At 46.6% G+C, this 13,755-nt stretch overlaps 2 protein-coding genes across 2 annotated transcripts; one reads left to right on the top strand and one right to left on the bottom strand.

Moving 5' to 3' along the window:
- Nucleotides 1–257: 257 nt before the first annotated feature.
- Nucleotides 258–2,101, bottom strand: Vih (ubiquitin conjugating enzyme vih). Its single transcript, XM_076910531.1, has 4 exons — nucleotides 1,822–2,101; nucleotides 1,350–1,464; nucleotides 1,062–1,266; nucleotides 258–928 (listed from the first exon to the last, which is right to left on the bottom strand). The coding sequence occupies exons 1-4, from the start codon at nucleotides 1,923–1,925 to the stop codon at nucleotides 804–806; spliced, it is 549 nt and encodes a 182-aa protein (XP_076766646.1). The 5' UTR covers nucleotides 1,926–2,101; the 3' UTR covers nucleotides 258–803.
- A 307-nt stretch (nucleotides 2,102–2,408) lies between these two features.
- LOC143433322 (protein CBFA2T1-like) lies at nucleotides 2,409–13,566 on the top strand. The gene is made up of 10 exons (XM_076910620.1): nucleotides 2,409–2,601; nucleotides 2,706–2,905; nucleotides 2,985–3,119; nucleotides 4,003–4,128; nucleotides 10,677–11,017; nucleotides 11,145–11,291; nucleotides 11,358–11,596; nucleotides 12,009–12,727; nucleotides 12,819–13,129; nucleotides 13,231–13,566. Exons 1-10 carry the CDS (start codon nucleotides 2,453–2,455, stop codon nucleotides 13,498–13,500), a joined length of 2,637 nt encoding a protein of 878 aa, XP_076766735.1. The 5' UTR covers nucleotides 2,409–2,452; the 3' UTR covers nucleotides 13,501–13,566.
- Nucleotides 13,567–13,755: the final 189 nt, after the last annotated feature.

Raw genomic sequence — 13,755 nt, 5'->3', positions numbered from 1 at the left:
CGGAGTGTTCCGTTTGTCTAAAGAAGCTGATTCCCAAGGTGAGATGATAGGTAAAGTAATATATTCCTCCTCAAAATTAGTGTTATTAATGAGAAAAATTGACCGATTGCGCACACCCTGCGATTGGTAGGTGCTTTTCTTCTTTAATTGCTCCCAAGGAAAAGAGTTTCTCATCAACACCTTAAGAAAAATATCTACCGTACCCTATTTTTAACGGATCGAACAGTTTACGAAATTGTAATGAAATTCTTGAAATACTAATGTTTAAAATATTTATTTTCGAAATGTACAATAATCATCAATGACGCAACGCCAATGTCAATGTAATTTGCATTCATGGAAAATGTTAAAATATACGTGTCCAAGGTCAATGTTACTATTGTCTTTGGACAAATATATATATATATATATATATGTATGTATATATGTATATACGTACGTTTTGAATGTAAGAGTAAGAATAAACAGAATTTTCTGATAAAAAAATTGACGATACAAAAATGTTTAATCCGCATATACAGTCTTAAAATCATGATACAAATGGCTATACATCTTCAAGACAGACTGGCGAAATTAGTATTACAACAAAAATGGCCGCAATGAACAACGTAAACGATATCTTTACAGTTCTTTGCACAACACGGCATACTAATGGCAAATGATGATAGGAGCTTAAATTTTGTTTGTAACAAGGTACATAAATCGAGTGCAGTTTGGTTTTTATATGCCTTACACTTATAGTTGTAATATTGATAGAAATGAAAGTAACGAACAAGCCGAGGTGATTATAAGAGTTACACTTATCATGAATCTTGTTGATCACGACTTAGAGCTCTGTGGTATTCTTCCGTCAAATGTTTCTTATACTTTGTTTGATCGCTCCACAACTTTGCTGCCTGTGGATTGAGGGGACTTTCATTGTTAGGTTCTACAAAAAAGAAAAGAAAAAAAAAAGAAAAAAAAAGAAAAGAAAGGGAAAAAGGGGGATGAAAAATAGCGATAGTTGCACTTGCACGTATGCGATAATGTTGTTTGAATAACGTTGATAAAACTGTACTCACCACTAAGAAGAGATTGTATAGACAATAATATAGTACGTACATCGTATAAAGCGCTCCATTTATCTTTTAATATATCCAAACAAATATTACCCAATGCATCCACGTTTGGATGAAAACAAGGAGTAGCGAAACGTACAATCGGAGCACTGTACGGGTAACTGTGGGGGAATTCTAAAGTTAATTTATAAGTAAGACCTGCATAAACCTGTAATAATTAGAAAAGGAAAGAAAAGTGTTATATCTCCTGTGTTTGTTGCGATACGATTATAATATAGAAGAAGACAGTACCGTATCCCTAGGTCCGGTGATAGTTCCTATCCATTTGAACAAATTTTCTCCATCCGGAAAAGCAGAAACACCTTTCTCTGTATTCATCATTAACACCATCAGCTCCTTTTGCAGGCTATTCGCAAATTAATATTAAAAAGTTAATATTAAGAAGGGAAAGGTTGATATTAAAATAGTAAATAAATAGTAGACGAGGCTAGTTTAAATTAGAATGATAAACGTTAGGAAGGCGAGAGCGAGCTAATTTAAAATTGTTCGTTAAACATTGCGAGTAGGTTATGTATCCTAGTGTGACTGTTATGATAAAAGAGTGTGATTAGGTATAGGTGATGATAGTATAATAAAATAACGGAAAAATGATAAAAAAAGCAGGCGATAGAGAGTAAAGTTAATGAATAAAATTCGGTGGCGGGCCATCCCCCCGCCCCCCCTACTCCCGGTGTAGTTAAAATATTGGATAAAGTAAGCTTACCGTTTACTAACTGCGTGATTGTCTTTTGGTATATTCTGTTTTTCCTCGGCAGCTTTACTTGGTGCATTTTGAGAGGAATAGAATGGATTTATATTTTGTGCCATTCCGGATCGAAGGACACACGTGATATATCCTTGGAATAATTATTCACTGTAGGAGATTTCCGAAGCTTCGGTTTGGGACAGAACAGTCACTGTGAAAATTTGAACGCTGGATCCCCTATCAACCCTCTTGAAAACATTTGACTTCGAACAGCTGTTGAAGGTGAAACGTGTGGTTTCTTTAACTCTGTATTTGTTTCCAGTAATAATCGAGTAATAATTCAGATCTCGTATTCGAATCATCGAGGAAACCGAGGGAACAACTACTTTATTAATTGTTTAAACATTCTTTCATTTTATTCATTTTTTTTTTCTTTTTTTTTTTTCTTTTTTTTAGTAAACTTATCAGCGCTTTCATTAGGAAGGTTGGTTTACGCGGATAGACCAGTGGCAAATAATACACGATGTATCGCTAGCGAAACGGTGAGCATATTCAATATTACTTGAGTTTCGTGCGATAAAATATAAGTCTAATAAATAAATATATATATATATATATATATATATATGAAATTTGGGAAAGGAAAAAAATGGCAACAGTGCAAGGTACACCAGAATCGGACACTGGAAGTTTTGAATGTTTCCAAAATTACACAGCACCAGAGGTGTTCATACAGGGCTTGGCTGGCATTGTTGATCAACAGGATGTCGAGTCCATGATAAGGGCGCAGAAACAAATGTAAAAAGAATATTAATTCCAATATTTCTTAAAGCGTGCGAATATAACTAAGTAAGGCATGCTTGCCTTGTGTACTCGTGTCGCATCCAGTTGTTATTTTGTAGGTTACAGAGATTCGAGAAGACCAACGAGATGTTAACGAATTGCAATCAATTGTCGGTGAACAGATTAAAAATGGCTGGAAGCGAGTTTAAGAAGCATACGACACTGTTAGTGGAAATGAAGAGAGATCTAGACTATATCTTTAAAAGGATTCGTATCGTGAAGACCAAATTGAGTCAGCAATACCCTCAAGCATTTAATGGTAAAAGAAGAAAAAACAAAAGTATAGCGTGCAAAAGTTGTGACGTACGTATTTGCATTTAACGTTTCTGTTAACGCAGAAGCCGTAAGGAGCAGCTTGGCGGAAGAAGTAATAGTCGAAGACGTAGATTGTCCTGTAAAACCGTTAGAACCTGAAATCATTCCGCTACCAAACGCATCTCATACCGTTACGGATCGAGATCCGGATTCTGATGGTAACCAAACTTGAACTACAAGTAATCGTATGCAATAAATTTATATAAATTGTGACAAGTTATTCATCGTTGATGCATCGTAATGGTTCGATTCCTGGTCTTTTTTTCTTTTTTTTTTCTCTCTCTTTCCCGTCGAACAAAACGAAATATCGTTGAGATTTACCATGTACACGATAGAATTTAGAATAATTTTTATTCTTTGTTCTTCATTTCTATCAATTGAAATTTCCGCGTATGATGATAGTTGACAAAAGTAACGAATAAACGAAGCGTTTAGTAGTTATCGTAACGAGTATTCAATTATAAGGAAAGATTTTCAACAATACTAATCCTTTTTGATAAGTAAATTCTAGTAAAAAAGTAGAAACGAACCAGTTGATCGTTGGAGCACTCTTAGCTATTGAAACTGTACATGAGAATGTCATAGTTCTTTCGCGGCGATTCCGACGCTGACCTTAAATTATATATATATATATATATATATACGTACATACGTGTATACGTACATACTTTGCCCTGATACGATGATCTAACAACAGTTTTCTTAATCGAGAAGATGTTAATCACTGTCGAATCGTTGTCGTACGATGTACATGTTACAGCCACAGTGTACAGCCACAAAGATCTCGTATAAGAGTGTGTAACGGAAGGTATCGCTCGGCGGCTCGAAACGATCGATCTCGATACACCGTGGCTATAACGTAACAGCTCTAATTGTAATGAAATGCATTTTAGAGAGACTATTAAGAAATACAGATATCTTTCGTTTGCGATTCTGGTAGACGCAATTTACTTGGTTTTATTACCCGATCATTAGGGCTCGTTAAACGTTGCTTCAACTGTGCGAGCGAAACTAATGACGACTTCAATTGTTGATGTACAGTGCCGGTTGAGGAGTTTCAATTCGCAAAGCTGCGGAAACGTCGTATAAAGAGCAACGATAGTTCGTCGACGGAGAGCAACAACGATCACAGTATCGCCGATACTTCGTCCTGCACGTCCGATACCGGTTAAAGCGTATCTTCCAGAGGTAGATACGCAATCAGAGAAGGCCAGGGATACGAAGTGTCGCTAATTAAAAAAGTAAACTAAAGTTCATTTTATACAAATGTGGATGTTGTCGTGAATGCCCACGTTGATACCAGAGTTTAACGATGCCACGGTTATAAAATATACCGAAGTAGACATATACGCAATCGCGCGCGTATATATTCGTATTTGTAAATTGAAAATCTATAAATACATGTCAGTGTTGAGTAAATTAATATATAATAAAGCATTGTTTGTACACCGTAGAAGAGTCGATCATTCCGTAGCGGTAAGTATAGCGAGCACTATACGATAGATTCTATAGATTTAAATGCCGCATAATATTCCGCTGAAAAGTAAGTAGCCAGACAACGCGGCAAAACACTTGAAAAACTACCAGCGTATCACGGCGGTGCCCTCAGGTTCCGTAACGCCGCAGAGCTATAATTTAGGTAAGGCAGGATTAATACACCACCGCCTGCCAATGCCGGTCAGTCATCAATTTTCTCGAATAGAAACAACTGGCTAGCAACGACTAAAATGTCTCTCGATACTCGATATGTTAAACATCTGCTGAGATCTGACGGTTTTCTAACTTATTGTATATTTCCCGCTTTAGAGGTGAGAGAGAGAGAGAGAGAGAGAGAGATAAAAAAGAGTGAGACAGATGATACCGACCCTACTCTGTGAAATGTGCTGAAACTGCTCCCACAGCGTTATCGACACCAAGTGAACTGCCGACGGATCGGTGGCGCCATCACTTGACAGAATACTGGAACTAACTCCCGAATAGTTTCAGCACTTCTCGCGGAGATGGCGCCACGGGTTCTAGAGTAGGGTCGGTATCGTCTGTCTCGCTCTTTCTTATAGCTATCTTATATATATCTTTTTCTCTCTTACCCCTAAAGCGGGAAATATACAAGGAATTACAATAAAACTAACATATTGTAATTTATTGTACATATTATTAGTGTTATCGCAAGTTCTTGCACATTTCCATAGTTTTATTGTTACTTATTGTGTATTTCCCGTTTTGGAGGTAAGCGAGAGAGAGAAAGATATATAAGGAAGCTACAAGAAAGTGAGAGACCGTACTCTCTCGCCATCTCTTGACAAAATAGTGGAACTAATCGCCGAGTAGTTTGAGCATTTTTCACAGAGATGGCGCCACGGGTTCTAGAGTAGGGTCGGCATCATCTGTCTCACTCTTTCTTATAGTTTTCTTATATGAATCTCTCTCTCTCTCTTGCGTAGTGTCGATGTTTAGAATCAGATGTCAGTAAAACTGTGAACGAGGTCCATGGTGGATACGAGCTGAAATGGCGCGGGCAATCAACGCTACGGATAATAGATTTAGTTTCTCTACGTATACAATTTCTCTACATATTCAACAATAATCCAATTAGAAAATTCTCTGAACGATTTCGAATGGTCTATCATTTTGCGGGATATTATTAAAACTTTTCTGTCTGTTACAGGTGTCAGGAGAAGGAAGATATTCTTCGAATCGAGACGGTAGTGCCGAAACTTGATGTCGCTCGTAATTTTATCGATTCAGGATAGAATGGTCGGAATAGTAGTGCTCTGTCGTTTCTTGCAAGTATCGTCGAAGGATCTCTGCGATTCAGCGTGCGGTAAGTCGACAAATATAATTTAAGTAAAATCGTTTGAAAGCATATGCGTGATATTATATAAAATTTCTTTTTGAGATAATTCGTGTAACGAGGACTTTAAATCGATTAACGTTACGTTAGCAATGAAGTTTACGAGGAACCTTTCAATCGATCAGCAAGTACACGCGTAGTTGGGTGGTCATTACGAGACGAAGTTTACAGTGGCGGAGGAAGTCGTGCGTTGTTTCATCTCAAAGATCGTTCTTTCGAGGATTGATTGTAACCACGTTGATCGTGTGCACACGTGTAAACGTAGCAATCACGTATCTACTATCTAGAGAGACATAGACGTGCGTGGAAGATGCCAGAAACCAGCTGCGCCTCAGCTGTTTTCTATCCGTCCCGTCCTGACGTCTCTCTCTCTTTTTAGTTCTGTTCGCGAGAACATTTCAGCAACGCATCGAAATAAAATTTAGTAAAATTACTAAGTTGGCGGTCCGGTAGAACAAGGAAACAGCTGTTTAATCTGATCCGGCTGACCTGTTTCATCCGATAGCAGAGTCTGGAACGCTGGTTTGGAAGGTTCAAGTTTGGAGCACGGTTGATCGTTGAACGAGCAACATCGCGGTAACGCGCTTTCCCAAACGGTAAATTGTCCCGTGAAAATGCTGTAAAATCGGCTGACGCGGTCTCTCCCTCGCGAGAGAGAAGTGACTTCGTGCTATTGACATCCGCTCCTCGTGGTATCGACATCTCGGTACAAGCCAGCCCGCGCCGGGAGCACGATTTTGCGTCACTTCCACAGCGAAAGAGAACGCGACAAACGGGGAACGAATCAGAGAGAGAGAGAGAGAGAGAGAGAGAGAGAGAGAGAGAGAGAGAGGGAGAGAGAAAACTTCAGCAACAATATGTAAATGGTAAAAATTGAGTAAGATAAAAACTAAGGTGACTCAGGGAGAAAAGGGATTGAAAATCGAGGGGAGTTTCGGCCCGGTTCGGCGCATACGTAGGGGAAGAGGGAGGAGAGGGAGTGAGGGAGAGAGAGTACAGAGGTGGTGATGACAGGACCGTGACGGAGTGCTAATAATACGTATAATAGGCCGTATGAATCGGTGACGTGTAGGTTACACGGAGGAAAGTTTGAACCGATACCGGGAGGACGCGATCTCGTCGATCTCGTCGATCGCGGGGTTAGATCGTACGCGAGCAGAGGGGTTGCGTGTGGTAGAGGTTGCAACCGACCACCTCTCTTCTTCTGGTTTCGCCGACGAGAGACGACGTTCAGTCGGCTGGCGACAGCCGTCGTCGGTGGTTCGCGTCTCGCGCACGCCCTCGCGCACGCCCTCGCGCACGCCCGCCAAATTTTTCTCCCGCTCCTTGGATTTCCTTTGGATTTGGATTTCCTCATTTACGAACAGCCCACAGGGACAAACGAGGAGAGAGAGGTACGCTCAGATTTTCATTCTTTCATCTTTAGTGCGCACGAGAGAAAGAACGCGGCGTAAGGTAGCCGAGCAGCCAACCGACGGATACGTGCCAAGTTGGAAAGGAAACGAACACAGCAGGTGGCTGTCGCGACTCTTACTTTTTACGAAACTGGCTGCGTTATTCTCTCCTCTATTATACATATATCGATTAACTGTTGGCAACAGAAGAGCGCCAGTTCAACTCTTTTCGTTAATCATCTGGACGGCATCTAGGAAAGCACGCGACGCGAGCAGAGAGGGTGAGGAAGAGGAGAAGCGCGCATCATCAAAGGTTGCTACGAACAAAAAAAGGACACACTGCTGCTGGCTGCGCGTGACATTTTTGTAATGACGCGACGCGATGCGATGCGACGCGATGCAATGCAACGCAACGCAACGCAACGCAACGCGGTCTCGGTAGTCTGCCACGGTAGACATCTGGTCCTGTTGGCTTGGCTTGGCTTGGCTTGGCTTGGTTTGGCTTGGCTTGCCCGGTTGCCTTTCGCCTGGCCGTTCTAATATTGGAAATTGCGTCTCTCTCTCTCTCTCTCTCTCTCAACCGACCTCCTCTTCGACGAGTACCGTACCATGTGCAGGACATATGTATAAACATAAGCTCAGTCTGCCGCGATGGTGAAGTTGTTTCCTTCGAAACGTGCACGCGATCGATCCGAGCTTTTTGTCCTACCGAACTTCGTTTCCTCTCCGTCGATTTCCGCGTTCTCCTTTCGTCCGTTGCTTCTTATTCCGCAGCGAAACCGGAAGAAAGAAACGCCTGAGCACATACCCGTCGATGTGTACGCAAACACAGGGGCGCGCAATTATTAGCAGCAGAGCCGCAGACTTTCCGCCATGGCACGTATATCGCTTTAGTGCTTCTGTTTGCTCCGACTCTGACCAAGTATTAACGAGAATCGTCGTTGAAATCGGCTACAAGCCCCTACAGAAAAGAAAAACAACGATGTAATCGCGAAGCTCGTATGAGAGAGAGAGAGAGAGAGAGAGATAATCGATCTTAGTTGCATGCCGCGAGACGCGTATCGACAATGTACACGTGCACAACGGAGCGCACTCGACTTGACTCCTTTTTCCCATTTCTCGAATCCTTGCCTGACAAACGTTGATATTCGACGCGACGTATCGGTTCGATCGTTTGATTATTCAAAGCGAGTCGCCTCGAATCCCGATAGATTCTCGTTGGTTTGTAAAACCGTCGGTGGACGGTTCACCCAGGGCCATTAAAATCACCGATCGGTATGCGCGGTTGGTTGTTGTTCGTTGAGCACGTACGCGAAATATGGCTCGCTTTCCGATTCACGGAATCAATAGATCGCATGTTGAACAGGCACGAAGGTGGAGGGTGGAATGGCGGCCAGTACACTCGTGCAGAAGGTTAAGGTGAAGGAAGAAGCGAAAGAGTGCTGCGGTTATAAGGAAACGACGACAGCGGCAACAGCAACAGCGACGACGACAACGACGACGACGACTACCACGACAACGACGACGACGACCACGACCACGACAACGACAACGACGACGACGACGACGACAACGACGACAACGACGACGACGACGACGACATCCCCATCGAGCAAGCTCGTTTCGAGCGTTGTCGTGAGCACGTCTACAACGGCAGACGACGCGTCTATTCCGCAGCAGCCCTCCTCCTCCACCTCGATCGTCCTCGTCAACGCAGATCCATTTCCAGTCGATCTTGAGGTGAAGACCAAGGCCAAGGGTGCGTGTGTATTCCATTTTTGTTTCTCGTTTCGATCGGAATCTGTACCGACAACAACAAGAGAGACCGAGGGAGAAAGGAAAAGAAATATTTTCGCGCGAATTAGCAGCGCTCGCGCGAGGGACATTAGTTTCGAAGGTTGCATAGGGGTACCCGTATAGTATCTATATCCGGTCCGGGACTCGTGCGTTCTCGTCGGAATCGTACGTTCAGGCCGAACGTACCGCGGTTATCTAGACGGACTAACGCCCGCACCAACTTTGGAAATGGAGCTTAGGGAAAAAAGCTCGCGCGCCCCTTACCCTCTCCCTCTCTCTCCCTCTCTCGCGTCCTGTCTCGCGTACTCGCCGCCACGTTCGGCTTTCGGTTCACCACTTTATCGATCACGGTTTCCCGTAATCCCGTAAGTTTAGTTAGGTACACGTTGGTTACCGCGTTGCGTTTATGTTGACAGATGCGGCAGAGAGAGAGAGAGAGAGAGGGAAGCATGAGAATGAGAAAAGATCGGGAAGAAGGGTGAGAAAAAGAGCAGGAGAGCAGAAGCGAAGCCCCTCTAGCTAGGAACAGCGAGTCGAGTCGAGCCGAGCGGTCGGTCGGTCGGTCGGTTGGATGTTGGTTAGGTCGGTTCGCGCACCGGCTGACTGCCTGGACCAGACGCGATAAGGCACGTCCAACACTTTCAGCGGGATTCTGCTCGAGGCTGATATCGTATCGAGGTATTTCGCGATAGTCGCCCGTACCATGCCACCTTCTACACTTCCGGATATGCTTACGACGCGACGTAGAACGGAACGCCCACTCTCCATCCCGCTTTTTCAATTTACTCTCGCTCGAGTTTTAAACGCAACCTGCGACTTTTCCTCCCGCGAACGCGATCCGAAAGGTCTGGAATCGGAAATGGAGGAGAGAGAGAGAGAGAGAGAGAGGGAGAGGGAGAGACGGGGCGGTTGGGAAGGGATCGCGATCAAAGCCATCTGTTGCATTGTCCCGGCAATTAGGAGGCGACAGCTGAGTCCCAGCGTACTTACTTCCATCCAGGGACTCTTAGCCGAGTGGAGCACGTGCGCTTTATCGATCTCTCTTGGTGCTCGTTGGAACGGCCGTCTACGAAGAGGCTGCCGCGCGAGCTCTCGCGCTTATCGTTGCCTAGCCGAATGGACGCGGTACATTTTACGTATCGCGGTGGTACCCTCGGAAAAAAAGAGAAAAAGTGCTACGCAGGGTCGTACGCGCCCGGATACGTGATACGCGTACATAGAGGCGTCTACGGGAGCAGAATTTAGCCACGGGGCCGGAGGCATGCCGCGAGATAACATATAGATAACGTGGAGAACGGAGAACGGGAACACGAGACAAGGTGGATGACACGGCCCGTAATTGCATGTTATCCGGTGCACCCACGCACAGAGTACACGGTTGACGCGCATCCGTGCCGCCCGCCCGCCACCCTCCGGGACTCTGTGTGTGCGCCGCGCCGCGCCGCGCCGCGCCGCGCCTATCAACGCATTCGTAAACGAGTGGCCGCCGATTCGCCTGCCCGTTTCACGTGCTCCGCGGTTGACGGCTCTTCGGATGTACCGAGCACAAAGGACGTTCCGCGGCGAACCTGCCTGCCCCTTTGCCAAACGTCCTCGCATGCCGCTCTCTCTCTCTCTCTCTCTCTCTCTCTCTTTCGTCGAACCCGATAGAGAATATCTCTCTCCTGTTTTAGCGAGCTACCGAGCAACCGGGGAGGAGAACTCGCGCGAAGATGCCCAACCGGAGATCGACACCGATCCCGTCAGTCCTTTGCCCGCGCACACGCTCAACCCGGACGAGGACGAGGCAAACGGCGCTCTCGATGACGAGAGACGATCCGGCGTCAACTGCGGAACCGAAGAGGAGAATCACGGCTCTCCGCTCTCGAGCAACCTCACCGAAAACAGATGCATCGGCAGTGTTTTCGCCAGCCACGGCGAGCTCAAGAGCGTGCTCGGGACTGTCGTGAAATTTGCCACGGGCATCTCTCCGGACACAGGCGACACCGTGCTTACCCTCGTCTTGGCTCTCCTGGTAAATTCATCTCCGATTTAAGACCAAAGAAACGACACGCTGCGCTAACATCTGGTAGCAGCCGCGATCGCTCGTAAAACGATCGCGGGCACGTGACGCACAAATTCTATTCCGTTTTCGTTCGCAGAGCGGCAATATGACCGCGGAAGAGTTTCACTCGGCTCTACAGGAAGCGACCAATTACTCCCTGAAAGGTTTCGTTCTGCCGCATCTGAAGCAACAATTGCCGTCCCTGCAGAGAGATTTAAGTAACGCCGCCAGAGCGAGCAATCAGGTGAGACGTTCGTCCGTCTTTATCCGCTGAGCGTGATCGCTCCTACCCGTTGCTATATTTCCGTAGAGTTGCACGCAATACCTGCGATCGAACGAGGCAGCGATCCTGGAGGCTGTCGGGTTGGTGGCCGCGGCCGACCAGCTCGAGGTTTTCGGAGAGCACACCGGGAACAACGGGAATCAGTGTCCCGCGCACTATGGTTTACGGTCCAATTCTAATCCCGTAGTCAATCCGAGCAACGGTGCTCTCCACCATTACTCCACCGGCGGATCCCTCGCGCCAAAGCGCCGCGCCTCCGATACGCCGTGAGTTGCTCACCTTCCTATTCCTTTCTAGTTACTTGGAAAATAATCGTACATCCAACGTTACTACGATACGACGTTTATCGAGCCGTCTTCGATCGCGCTTCGACGATTCGGTCCCCAAGTTCCCACGCGGAATGGGATACGCGTATACACACGTCGTACGCGTAGCTTGTCGGAAAACACGGGGATGGAAGGGGCGCTGAAGCGAATTCGAAGGCGACAGAACGCGAGGTGCGCGCAGCCAATGCCAGCCTCTGGCCTGGCCTCCTCTCGATGTGTCTGCCGGTGACGTTTCCATATATCATCGTACACCCTCCGCTTCCATTCTCTCTACCCTTCGACTGCTGGTAAACTTGCCTATCCGCGCTTCGAAATTAATAAATCTCCCTCTCCCCCGACCGAAATATCGCAGGTATTACGAGAACGGCGCGGCTCTTCTCGACGACGTTCCGGTATACGGGAAGAGATTAACCAATCCTTGGAATCATCATCATCATCATCATCATCATCATTTGACGCAGCAGCCGCAACCGCAGCCGCCTACCGAGAATTCATCACCTTACTGTTGGTATCATCCGCTTCATTCGTCCAGCGGATCGATTCAAGGACACGGACATCGGCACGGGCACCGCACGATACCGCCTAATCCCGTGCAAATCACTCACAATCAGATGACTAACCCGTTCTCCAGCTCTCATCACTTAAACCACCACCACCACCACCACCAGCAGCAGCAGCAACAACATCAGCAGCAGCAGCAACACCAGCAACAGCAACAGCAACTAGGTCATATTCAAACGCAGAGCGGCAGCCTCGACGACGAATGGAAAAACATTCATATGATGTTGAATTGTATCCTCGGTATGGTGGAAAAAACGAAAAAGGCTTTGGCGATTCTACAGAGTCGTGGTTGCTTCGGCGGAGCGGCGGTCGCGACTGGTTTGAACGCGACGAACGCGGTGCCAGCTCAGAACGGTACGGGCAACAATCCGTCCGCCGGCAACAGCTCTCAACAAGTAGAATCGTCGACCGGAGACCGCGAGGGTAGCCTGAAACGATTGTCCGGGGAGATCGTTGCTCAAACCATCAGAGCGATCGAGGACAAAGTGGCGGAGGTGAAGAGAAAAGATGGTTAGCTTTCTCAATTCGATTCTTTTGCGATACGTACAAACGTTGAAACGAAAGGAATGAACGTTTCGGTCGTTTACGTCCGATCTTGCAGAGGAGGCGGTGAAACGGGCCGTGATGGCCGAAGTGCAGCGGGCGGTGAGAGTCGCGGTAGCCGAATCCAGGTCGAACGAACGTTTACGAGTTCATCATCGACTGCTCGACGTACCGTTGTCTCAGAGGAATCACGGAACCCTTCGACAGGGGTCGTACCTCCGAGTACCTCGTGGATCCAGTACGGTCCAGGTGGACTCGAGTGCTCGAACTACACACGTCGCTACGCCGACGACCGGTATTTCGAACTCGATCCCCTCGACCAGCGAGGACGAGAAGGACGCGCAGTTGCAAGCGGTCGCAACCGGATCCGTGAGTAGTCGTAGTGAAAGTAGATTCGTGGTTTCGGTTACTTTACTACTCGCTTATCGCGGTTCGTCCTCCTCGTGGACGGGGGCAATTTTCGTTTTCAGAGCTGTTGGAACTGCGGCAGGCCCGCGTTGGAAACATGCGGTGGCTGCGGAATAGCGCGATACTGCGGCTCGTTTTGTCAACATCGGGACTGGGAGGCCGGCGGACACCACGCAACTTGCAACAATCCCGCACCCCGCGAACGTCCAAGATCCGCCTCTGGTAGCCCTCCGAGAACCGCTACCGGCGTTCTAGGGAACCTCAACGAGCCGAACCTGGTGGTTACCGCTGCTGCGCCGATACCAGCCACCGTTGCCTCGAAGGCCAAGTGACGTCACGATCACGGCAATTATCCTCAAGTTCGACGATTCCCCAGCCCGGTCCGATACGATTCGCGTTGACACCGTTCATCCTCTATTCCTTTTGCGAATCGACGCTTACTTAACGTTTAAAAACAAGGATACCGCCCACTACGTTTTCATTCCCCGATCATAATTAATATAGATCAACTGGTTCCCGGGTTAGCTACTCGCGTACATAAGTAAGTTAGTTACGATCCCTTGCTTTAGACGCGTCGCAGACGAACA

The sequence above is a fragment of the Xylocopa sonorina genome, chromosome 2, assembly GCF_050948175.1.
Source record: "Xylocopa sonorina isolate GNS202 chromosome 2, iyXylSono1_principal, whole genome shotgun sequence".
NCBI classification, from domain to species: domain Eukaryota; kingdom Metazoa; phylum Arthropoda; class Insecta; order Hymenoptera; family Apidae; genus Xylocopa; species Xylocopa sonorina.
The sequence above is the reverse complement of the archived record's forward strand: the minus strand, read 5'-3'. Positions and strand labels throughout refer to the sequence as shown.